The sequence below is a fragment of the Mytilus californianus genome, unplaced genomic scaffold, assembly GCF_021869535.1.
Source record: "Mytilus californianus isolate M0D057914Y unplaced genomic scaffold, xbMytCali1.0.p SCAF_15, whole genome shotgun sequence".
Classification (NCBI taxonomy): Eukaryota; Metazoa; Mollusca; class Bivalvia; order Mytilida; family Mytilidae; genus Mytilus; species Mytilus californianus.
In genome coordinates this window covers 24,591,830-24,604,293 of record NW_026262637.1, presented here as the reverse complement: position 1 = coordinate 24,604,293, position 12,464 = coordinate 24,591,830, and the positions used below count along the sequence as shown (strand labels likewise).

Here is a 12,464-nt window from a genome sequence, read left to right as displayed (position 1 = left end):
TCAGTTATGTCCCTTTATAACTATATGATATGCAAGCCTACCGTTCTTCAGTTATGTCCCTTTATAACTATATGATATGCAAGCGGGGGCATCATCTGTGTCCACATGTGGACACTATCCACATTTATTTTTTTTCTTAAATTATTTTGTTATAAATTAGGCCATTAGTTTTCTTAATTGAATTGTTTCATATTTTTCATGTCGGGGCCTTTTATAGCCGACTATACAGTAAGGGTTTTCCTCATTGTTGAAGGCTGTATAGTTGTATGTAATTAGTTGCCTATAATTGCTTACATCCACTTTGGTTGATAGTTGTCTCATTGGCAATCATACCACATCTCCTTATTTTTATATTGTTTACACTTTAACTTTTTTGTTTACAAAATAAAATGACTTTATTCGGAAATGCTGATTTGAAAAAATATTTCCTGCATTCCATTTGGCTTTTTGTAATTTTTTTTAATGTTTCAGAATTAAGGGACTTTCACTTTTCACATTTTGACTCAAGCTCAGATTTCCTTGACCTATTGTCTTCAAAATTTACTGGATGTTGAAGTTTCAATTGGTGTATACTTACTTATCTCATTGCAGAATTGCAGGACTGTAATTGGTAGAAAAAAGTTAATACTTTATAATTTGCATGATACTTTTTAAGTTATAAGCATATTAGGCATTCAGTTGATATTTTATAGTGTGTCTTTCTATGTTGTGATGTTACACTATTGTTTTAGATAAGGGTGAAGGTTTGGTACCATTAAAACGTTTAAACCTGCTGCAATTGTTTGCACCTGTCCTAAGTCAGGAATCTGATGTTCAGTAGTTGTCAATTGTTGATGTGGTTCATAAGTGTTTCTGGTTTCTTGTTTTTGTCTCGCCTTGACAGAGTCAAAAAGCGAGACATAGGTATGCTGTTTCTGGCGGCAGCGGCGGTGTCAACAATGTATTAGTTTGTGATTAGGTCTAATTCATGGTGAACCACTAGTGGTAGGTCAATGATATTTGGTATGCAGTTGTATTAGCATTGGCACATATCATTACCATGGAGATTATTTGGCCCTGCCCCCTCAGTCAAGGTCTATTGACTTTGAAACTTTGCTTAGTTTACATGTATTAGTTTGTGATTAGGTCAGTTTATGGGGAACCACTAGTGGTAGGTCAATGATATTTGGTATGCAGTTGTATAAGCATTGGCATATCTCATTTCCATGGAGATTATTTGGCACGCCCCCTCATTCATGGTCTATTGACTTTGAAACTTTTGCTTAGTTTTCATGTATTAGTTTGTGATTAGGTCAGTTTAAGGGGAACTGTTAGTGGTAGGTCAATGATAATTGTATGCAGTTGTATAAGCATTAGCACATCTCATTTCCATGGTAAATATTTGGTCCTTACCCCTCAGTCATGGTCTATTGGCTTTGAAACTTTTGCTTAGTTTACATGTATTAGTTTGTGATTAGGTCAGTTTAAGATGAACCACTAATGTTAAGTCCATGATATTCGATATGCAAATGTATTGGCATTTGCAAGTTTCATTTCCATGGAGATTATATAACCTCATCCCCTAATTATGGTTCATTGACTTTGAAACTTTTACATAGTTTACAAGTTAATGTTTGTGTTTAGGTTTGTTTAAAGGGAACGACTTATGAAAAGTCAATGATATTTGGTTTGCAGTTGTATTAGCATTGGCACATCTCATTTCCATGGAGATTGTTTAGCCCTGTACCTTCAGTCATGGTTCATTGACTTTGAATATTTGCATAACTTACATGTTAAAGTATTGCTATTTTAATTTCAACATTTGCATTATCAAAATAACAAATAGGCTAGACATATCTCTGTGTTAACAGTTTATTTATATAGATTAGACCGTTGGTTTTCCCATTTGAATGGTTTTACACTAGTAATTTTTGGGGCCCTTTATAGCTTGCTGTTCGGTGTGAGCCAAGGCTCCGTGTTGAAGACCGTACTTTGACCTATAATGGTTTACTTTTATAAATTTTGACATGGATTGAGAGTTGTCTCATTGGCACTCATACCACATCTTCTTATATCTATATATACACAGGTTTGAACGTTGTTTTCAATTTAGACTTGTTTATATATACACATATATATAAATCAGCCATTTATTGTCATTTGAAATTAAAAAAAATATTACTTATCATATATTTTATTTTACAGTCAGACAGCCGAGCACCAAAAGCACCGAAGGCACCAGACAAGCCACTAATGCCTTACATGAGATATAGCAGGAAGGTATGCAACAAACATCTCTATTCTAATTATAAACCATTTGAAAACACTAATGTTAAGAAAATATTAATATATATTAGATAACTGATAATACTAAAGTCTTGAGTTAGTAGAAATACATTTAAAAAGGAAGCATTTTTTATTAGAAAGCAGTGTTCTCCCCAGGATTTTTGGATAGCACCAGGGTAACACGTGTCAAAATGATTTGTACAATATGTCGTGTCGTGTTGCATCACCTTTTTTTTTCTTGTTAGTTTTTGTGTCATTACCTTTTTGTCTTTGTTTTGTTTACTGCGTTATGTAGACTTTGGGCCAAAAAAATTACTGGTAAAAAAAGAAGTAAATCAATAAACAGTTTGTATACTTTAATTTCTTTTAAGAATAAATAAAAGAAAGCACTATTAGTCTTTAAACTTTAGTCACTTTTTATATTTTGATCAAGCCAATTTTGTCCTGATACTTTAGTTACACTACACATTCCCCATTTTTGTTAGATTACACCATAACAATTAAATTTAAACAAGATTAAATTTTAATGCAGAACCTCTAGTAAATTAAAAGCTATTTTCCATAGCTTAAGACATGATTCTTTGAAACAACAATACAATTATTATTAGAATCATTATTGTGTTACTTGGTAGACAGACATGAGAAGTAAATTTATATCATCTATCTGTACACCCATATATCATATCAAGCTGAGTTCCAATCAGTGTCTCAAGACTGGGACTTCTTTCACACAAGTCAGTTCCCAAACAAATGGAAGTTTCTAACGACCTTGACTAGCTATACAGCCCTTGCACGGTCAGTCAGTTCCCAATTGGAAAATACTACTTATTTATTATAATATGTCTGTGCATTAATAAAAGTATGATTATCAAAAATAATTTGCAATACATTTTTGTTGGTATGTTGAAAGAAAGTTTTTATCCTTTCGCTAACATTCTTATATAATTTTGCATTCAATTTGTACTTTATTTCTATTTTCAGTGATAGATAATATTTTAGGAGCACTTATTTGTAATAAGCTAAATCAGGGGAAGTAACTCCAACACGTTTAAAATACGCAAATTATTTATAACCAAAGGCTGGAGTTATAGAGTTAATTAACAAATGTCTGCTTGTCCCTCACAAGTCTGATCATTAATTATGATCTCTTAATTAATTAAAACACAAAAGAATCATGTACATCGATTAAATCCAATCATCAAGGTTAACCTCAAAAGGTAAATCGATCACGTGGTGTAAACAACCTAGTTGTAAGAACTGGATTGAACTGGTTTGAACTGGTCAGTTTTCATCTGAAATTTTATACCCCACGGAAAAGGTTTAACAAGTCGTTTAAAACTTTACCGATTTACGATTTTTTTACCGAAAATTTTAGCACCACGGAGAAAAATTATACATCGCGGCAAGAACGATACCACCAAGGTAGAAAATTATACATCGCGGGCCCGCGGTCCTTTAAGGGCCTGGGGAGAACACTGAGAAAGCATAGCATAAGCTTTTTACATTATGACAATCAGTACATAAACATCTACAAAATCATCTTGTTTTCATTTATATTTTAATATTTTCACTGGTTCAATACCACGGCTGGTGTTTTGCTAGTCCCAGGGGGTGTCACCCTCTCAGTAGTCCATCCTTTTGCTGCTGACATGATTTATAACCTACCTTTCCTTAATTCTCCATTAATAAATTTAGAAATTATTAACAAATTAAGGCAAGCTTGATATTAGATTGATTTGGTTATTCTCTTTAGGTCCCTATTTGTAGTATAACTCAAGTATTATAAATCCTTGACTTTTAAATTTTTAGTTTGGGTGTTCCTGAATGTTCATCCAGAAAAACACTTCAGACAAACTTTATAAAATGATTTTATGCTCAATGTAGGGGGCTTGGTAGAATAAAATATTTTAGTATGGAACATAAGCTAACAATCAGTCATTGAAGGAAACACAACTATACATTTTCTTTGTAGATATGGGATAGTGTGAAGAATTCTAATCCAGATTTGAAGCTATGGGAGATAGGCAAGATAATTGGACAGATGTGGAGAGATTTGGATGAATCTCAGAAACAGGAATTTATGGACGAATATGAATCAGAAAAGGTAGGAATCCACACATTTTTCTTGACAGAATGATCATGGTAATGTACCAGCAAGAAGAAAGGGTTATATACAATTACTATTTAACTTCTTTTAAGATGGTTAACAAATTAAAGATGAATAATTCTATGATGCATGTACGATACAGGGAACCATGTCTAGAAGTTGTCTAGAAATATGATTTATTGTCCTGCTGAAATTGCAAACTCAAATCCTATTTTACTACTGAGTAGAAATCAGCTTTTAGTTTACTTTCTCTTACTTTATATTAAAAACTACATGATTTACATGGTATCAAGAGAGGAAATAGTTTATAAATTAAAATGACCATGAATGTGCATGAAATATTTGCCACTTGATGTTGAGAAATCAACAATCAATCTATCAATCTGATATGTAATTGGCATATATGTAACACTCAGAAACGTGTCCATCCCCCCAAACGTGTCCGATTCCCCCAAACGTGTCCATATGACGTCGCTGAACTGCAAAACATGTCTAGGTGCTAAAGGGCGCCAAAACGTGTTCTGTTTATAAGCGCCCAGTTGTGTCCATTTAATTAAAAAAAATGGCCAAACGTGTCCGGTTTATATGAAACCGTAAAGTCTCACTTTTAAAAGCACACAAACCTCTTTTGCATGAAGCAGGTCGTACAATACCCTCATACATTATATAGCCATTTAGGTATCATCGAAGAATATTAGTACAATAGAATCCACTTAGTAAACAATTATTAAAACTGTACAAAACTAATAAATTGCAATGTTTATGTTTTTTTTAAATACGCATGACATATTTGCCACTGGACATTAAGCAATCAACATTCAATAGTTCATTAGGTGTTGCAAATTTAGCTTTCATACTTAATAAAAAATAACCGGCGTTGAACAAATTAATGCTAATAAGTTTCCACTTTATTAACAGTGAAGCACCGTGAAAATTTACAAGATAAAATATATTAAATTTTTATTTGTGAAATACCTCTATCTGAACTTTATATAAAACATTATTAAAACCGCTGCAAGTAAAAATAACTTTTTATTGTGGGATTCTTTTTTAACCTGGTGTCTATTTTTTGAAAGCAGAAGTCACTGTGCACAGTGAAGCATGTCTTGAACATTTGTCTATACGGCTTACTAAACTTTCATCCAGATTTCTTTGGGTAGCAACTTTGATTTTTTAAGAATTCAACCGAACCCGACGTCTTTTATCGTATCCCACGCCATATAATTGCAGTAAACGTTTTTGACTTCAAAGAGTTATATTGGCGCTAAAAGTTTTGAGACGTTGTGGCGTTTTCATCTGGACACGTTTTGGCGAATAACAATTATCGGACACGTTTGGGGATGTGAAATCGGACACGTTTGGGCGATTTATGATTTGAAGGACACGTTTGGGCGGAATAGACACGTTTGGGGGTATCGGACACGTTTGGGGGGATGGACACGTTTGGGAGTGTTACATATATGTATTGTTCATGTTGTTATGAGGATAAACAATGTATAATTCATTATTTTTTTATTACATTACAATTTACGCTTTGAAACTAGAATTAAAATTTGTTATTGTTTACAGGCTCAATACAATGAAGCAATGAAACTTTATCATAATTCTTCAGCATACCAAGCATGGGTTGCAGCTAAAGGAAAAGGTACATACAACAAATACAACAACAACAAATAATTTATTAGAGTCTCACCTCTTTAAATCATTTGATATAAATAGAGAATATCATATGGCTTTTTCAATATCACATCCGTATCAACCTGAGACACCCAATATATCCCAAGAGCTCTGCTCTAGGGATTATATTGGTTGAGGGTTGATACAGTGTGTGATATTGAAAAAGCCATATCATATACACTTTATTATATACATATACTTCACGTAGATGTTTTTTTATGTGACATGACGTCATACTGATGAGGAGGTTTGAAATGACGTCATAGAGATTATAGGTTTGACATGACGTCATACAGATTAGGGGTTTGATAAAGCCTTTGTAACAGTAACTGCAATCGATGACATGACGTCATACAGATTAAAGGTGTGATAAAGCCTTTGCAACCGTGCTGATATCGATATCATCACGGGTGGATGATACAGCACGCTTGCCAATGATTGTATTACACTTACAATTTATCTGTATTTACTACTAAGTATATAATAAAACACAATATGATAACAACAGATCAATTTATATAAGAGTCTCTCTAAAAAGAATTATGAGAGACTGTAAAACACACATTAAAAATACATTTATATTACATATATAATATATCAATATATCTTAGCATAAAACACTATAGTATTAAAAAGCACTTCTTTTCTCATAATCAGAAGATAAAAAAAAAAACATTATATACAGTTATTACGAGTATAAAATACACTTTCTCTTAACAAGTACTTCATGGCAGATATTGGCTGCGAAATGGCAAACTCTGTCGTCATGAAACATAAATAAAAAATTTTCCTCATTACACAAATTATTAAAACCACTTTCTACATTACATACACTGCTAAAAAAGATCGTTAGCAAATCTGCATATTCTGGGCATTCCAACCACAACATGTTTTTCATCTTCAATTACATCGAAATAATTTTTTCTATAATTAAAAACAAAACCTTTCATTTACATCTATACCTTCATATCTGCCAGTTTCAATTCTAATTACATGTTTTTGATAATGACCGAACTGTTTCTCTTATAACAGAATTATTTTTGTTATTAATTTATTTTAAATTTAAAAGTAAACAATAAACCATAGGAACTGAAAATTGACAAAAAGACAATCCTTGAAAATCTAATAACATTGTAGAAAGGCTTTTAATTAAAGAATACCAGATAAAGAATTGAAACTCAATGTTTAATTAAAGTTGAGTTTACCATTATAGTTATGATATTAAGGGTTGAAGTTTAATTATGATAAAATTGAGAATGGAAATGAGGAATGTGTCAAAGAGGCAACAACCCGATCAAAGAGCAGAAAAAGCCCAAGGCCACCAATGGGTCTTCAACTCAGCGAGAAAATCCGGCACCCGAAGGCGGGCTTCAGCTGGCCCCTAAAAAATAATGTATACTAGTTCAGCGAAAATGAACGTCACACTAAACTCTGGAACATATGAATGAACCAAAATTAAAAAAACATACAAGACTAACAAAGGCCAGAGGCTCCTGACATGGGACAGGCGCAAAAAATGTGGCGGGGTTGAACATGTTTTGTGAGATCTCAACCCTCCCCTATATCTCTAGCCAATGTGGAATAAACAAACACAGCAATACACACAATAAAATTCAGTTCAAAAGAAGTTTGATTTTAAACCCATTTATATATATCATGTACATGTTACTATGCTATTTCCAGCTGCAGCAGAGGCTGCTATGGAAGAAGAACAACAGAAGCAAAGAGAACAAAGAACACCTAGGGGTCAACAAGTAGGTTATAATTACCGTAAAGTGTACAAGTATATTAATCTGCATTTCATTAAGTAAACTCTTGTTGGTTTTAATTTTTCTCTCAGTTATATTTGATATATTTATGTTTTATTTAGTAAAGGATATATATGTTAATATATCTACCATGTCTACTCATTATGAAATTATAAGCAAAGAATTAAGTGTTGTTTGTATTCTATGAAGCCCTTTTGCTGAACCAGTAAAAAAAGTCTTTTGGTTAGTTTTGTTGTCAGGTTACTGTTTCATTGACATATACCCATCATCTCCCCTTACTCACATTCTCATCAAATAATCAGTTTTCAAGTTTTCTATATTGTAGGGTTGAATTTTTATGTTAATCATTCACAGAAGAGATAACAAATTGTTAATTAAAGGCACTTGTTAAGTAGAATGATTGTTATGATTGATCAAAGCCTTTGCTGATACTGTAGAAACATTCATTTCCCTGGGGTTAAAATTTCAAAGTTTTATCTGTATATTTAATTTGATTGGGATTAATTTTCGTGGTTTTCCAGTATGTAAAAGTACTATTCTATGTGGGTTAAAATTTTGTTGGGGTTTTAATTTCGTGGATATTATCTATCCATGAAATAAATGAAATTAAAACCTTAATGAAAATTTCTGCTTTTACAGTACTATTTTGTAAAGTAACAGCAAACTATATGTATTAATTCTATATTTTACAGGCAGCTAAAATGGAGGCCCAAGGGAGAATAAGTATACAGCAAGCTGATGAGGATGAAGGTTGGTTTAATTTTTTAGAGCAGAAAACAAGTGAACATTCACTGTTAAATCTAGTCACAGACAAACATAAGTAAGAGCATATCGTCAAGTGTCAAACTGTTCATAGTACAGTATAAAAACATGGTACAACTTGTAAGTCAAAATTGCTTTTCAAATCAGTTATGATACTGTAATTATAATATAATGTTTGGTTTATGTTGCAGACCCTAGTTTCTCTCCTCGACTTTCAATGATATGTTAACAAAATATATGAACTTGCTGGATGAAGTAAATTACCTGACTTGAGGGTACTTCAATATGATGGCAACTCATCAAAGCGATAACAGAAACTACATCATATAGTTTCCAACAATTGTCATGCATCCACACTAGATCACAAGCTCAACAATCTCCCAAGTATAGATAAGTTTTGAATGAGTTTAACTCAATTACCAAAACAAAAAAACTCTTTGTATAACTATGAGATGATGACACTGACATGGCACAGGCGTGAACACATTGTATTAAACTAGTTGTAAATAGTCAATAGAAATATATCTTGTACTAAATATAATTGATTAGTGTTTTCTTTTTGTAGATCCAGATGATGGATTTTCAGTGAAACATATAGCCCATGCAAGATATCTACGTAATCATAGACTAATAAATGACATATTCAGTGAAACAGTAGTTCCAGATATAAGGACAGTGGTTACAACAGGGAGAATGGGAGTGCTAAAACGTCAAGTGCAATCATTAACCATGCATCAGGTACAAATATACTCATAGACAGGATTCCTAAGTCTCAATTGATATTGAGGCTTAACTAAAATTTGTTTGCATGTTATATTATTAAAACTGTAAACCTACATTTTATGTAATCTGTGTCATTTATTTTGGCATCCTATTACATGTTCTCCTGCAAGACATTAGTTTTTCTGTGGATTCATTTATTTTCTTTGATATCAATTTTTGAGGATTAAAGAAAAAATTATTTTTGTTGATATTTGATTTTATTGTTTTGCAAAAGACTACATAGAAGCCTATAGATAATTCCTACTTCCTTGAAGATTTGAATTCATGGTCGATCTATACAAATACACAAAAATATGTATCACAAGAACAAGAATGAATCCACAGTTGTACTGAAAACTATTAACAAGCAGGAGTTATATACAGGGAAACTTCTTAAGAAATATACCGTAGATACTCGCCTAATAGTCGATCCTACTATAAGTCGGGGTCCCTTTTCAGCTCCAAATTCTAAGGATTTAGTCTTGACCCTCGTATAAGTCGGACAAAATTTGGGCATTTTTTTTTCAGCTGACAGTAACTGAACGCCGGTAAAACCAATGCAAATCCAGGAATAATATTCATTTCTGCTTTAATGTTTGTTTGGTTTGAATTTAGTTGATGCTCATCATGAGAATTTATATTGCTGTTAATAATAAAGATGTATTCATTTCTCTTGTTTTGTTCACTGTTCAAATGTTAGATTAGCCATGTGTTGTTTACGTAATGCATCAATGATTTTGTAGGGTATGACTGACAACCTATTGTTTGAGAAAAGCGAATATAAACCAATATGAACCTGAAAAATTTAAAGTCAATCAACACTTGATGAAAATATTTTTCACAGCATACATAACTCGGTGTTAAATGAGCATGTACACTTCATAATTCTTGTTATATTGTGATGATTAAAGGATTAAAAAAATTAAGTGAAGCTTATCAATATATTAAAATAACTAACTCCAACTCATTAGTGTCATCTGTTTACCTATCACTGATAGTTTTCACACCTTTAGTGAATACAACTCTTTGTCTCTTAATTGGGGTTATCAATGGATTATATTGGCTTGTCAATCAATTTTGTAATTTTTGTTTACCTGAGACACTATAATGAATAATATTTTGATTTTGGGAATGAATCTTAAAATTATTTTTTGATTATTATATGATTTATAAGCATTGAATTGATATCATGATATCACAATAATGACACAATAACTCCGCTGAAAACATCCTTTCACATATTTGGTACATTGTTATCTCCTTTTCATTTTTGGTTATTGGCTCTTCTTTTGGGTTTATAGGAAAACCATGTGACCATGAAAATCAATACACAAACCGGAAACAGTAGAATTTCAACACGAATTTGCAGAAAATGTTTACCAAAGAACAAATAAAACACAAAGACAGTATTGAAGTCATTTATTTTCAACAAAAACTTTTTATTTATTGATTTATGTAGGTTTGGCAATCAAAAACGTAGTTTTGACCAGGAAATTCACTCCTGACCACTTTTCTCAAGCTTGGATTTTTCCTCTGGTCGCTAGATCTCGTCTATTAGTCGGCCCCCCTCTCTGGATTATGAATTTTACTCCCAATTTTCCGACTAATAAGCGAGTAGGAACGGTAGTCAATAATTTAGTAGGTGAGAAGGTAAATATCAAATCTGTCATCTACCAAAATATCACTGCTTTTTAATCATGGAGAAACCTATAAATAGACATAAAGATTAATGATAAATAAAATATATAGTAGTGGGATCAAGTTATACATTGTCTTAGTTCTTTAGGTTAATATTGTTTTGTCATTTTTTTGCAGAAAAAATTAGAAAATGAATTACAAACAATTGAAGAAAAGCATGAAGCAAAGAAAAAGAGATTTTCTGAGGCTAGTGAACAATTTCAAGAAGAATTGAAAAAGGTAAGTTAATTGGGTATGGAGTTATATGTCTTAGCTTATGAAGTGTATATTTAGAAGTTAGCAATAAGAATGCAATAAACTACAGTCACAGATAATGTGATTAGGGCTATTCCATAAAAATGTATGTGGGAGGGTAGGAAGGGAAGTTTAATTATTGAATGTGGGTCATGGGTCTTTTTTCAGTATGCGTCTATTACCGTTATGCAAAACTATCTAAAAAATGGTTCTTGGTTGTAGGGATATTTTGAAAGTCCCTTCCTACCCTCCCACATACATTTTAATGGAATAGCCATTATCTTCTGGTCTGTTATAATCTTGAATGTACAATAATTTTGTTATAACCTTAAACCTACAAATTGGGTTTGTAATACCCTTGGAACAGATCTGAACATACAATTTTGTTTGGTTTTGAGATATTTTCATTAATATTTAAATATTAGCAAAAGTCTTTCCTCAGAAAAAAAGATATTTTGCTACAAATTGTCTTATACTAAGATTTTGGGTGTAAAATATCTTTTTTGAATAAGACTACTGTTCATATATAAATCTATGAACAAAATTACCATTTAGATCAAGTATGTGAATTTGACATGTTCATGACATCACAGACCACATTTCTGCTGAAAAAAGACCAGGATATATCATTCATTTTTCAACTTTTGCAATTTTTGTTTATTTAGTTTACCTCCAAAAATTCGTACCTGTTTATATCACACAGCTATTTATGATAAACATGATCACTTACAGTCAGGAAAATTGTTTATTTACAGCTGTGTGAAAATAAACCACAGATTAGTGACGAGATGTTCAATACAATGATGGTCAAAGCCAAAGAGGAACTGAAGCAAAGACACATACAGTATTTACAACAGCAAGAAGAAGAGAAAAAAAAGCAAGCAGAGCTAGCAGAAAAAAGAAAGAAAGAAGAGGAGGAGCGAATTAAACGAGAAGAAGAAGAAAGATTAAAAAGAGAGGAAGAAGAAAGGCAGCATCAGCTAGAAAATCCTGTACCACCACCACCTATTGTTTCAGAGGTAGAAATGCTTATATGGTAGTAAATTGTCTTAAGTTGAAAATAGGATCATTGTTTCAACTTATCTTATGCCATTGGAGAGTATGACACTTTTTAGTCAATAAGGAATGAGGTATTCTTAACACAAGATCGCTTTCAAATTTGGTTATACATACATTAGGTAATATGAGAA

At 32.1% G+C, this 12,464-nt stretch overlaps 1 protein-coding gene across 2 annotated transcripts in view; it reads left to right on the top strand.

Annotated features, from left to right (window-relative positions):
• Positions 1 to 12,464, top strand: part of LOC127725724 (SWI/SNF-related matrix-associated actin-dependent regulator of chromatin subfamily E member 1-like) — a 30,030-nt gene that overhangs the window by 4,823 nt on the left and 12,743 nt on the right. For both annotated transcript variants that reach the window (XM_052232910.1, XM_052232911.1), the window contains exons 5-12: positions 2,185 to 2,259; positions 4,238 to 4,369; positions 5,942 to 6,017; positions 7,733 to 7,803; positions 8,511 to 8,568; positions 9,146 to 9,318; positions 11,158 to 11,259; positions 12,030 to 12,293. In XM_052232910.1, coding sequence (XP_052088870.1) covers positions 2,185 to 2,259; positions 4,238 to 4,369; positions 5,942 to 6,017; positions 7,733 to 7,803; positions 8,511 to 8,568; positions 9,146 to 9,318; positions 11,158 to 11,259; positions 12,030 to 12,293 — 951 coding nt within the window. The remainder of the gene's footprint in view (positions 1 to 2,184; positions 2,260 to 4,237; positions 4,370 to 5,941; positions 6,018 to 7,732; positions 7,804 to 8,510; positions 8,569 to 9,145; positions 9,319 to 11,157; positions 11,260 to 12,029; positions 12,294 to 12,464) is intronic.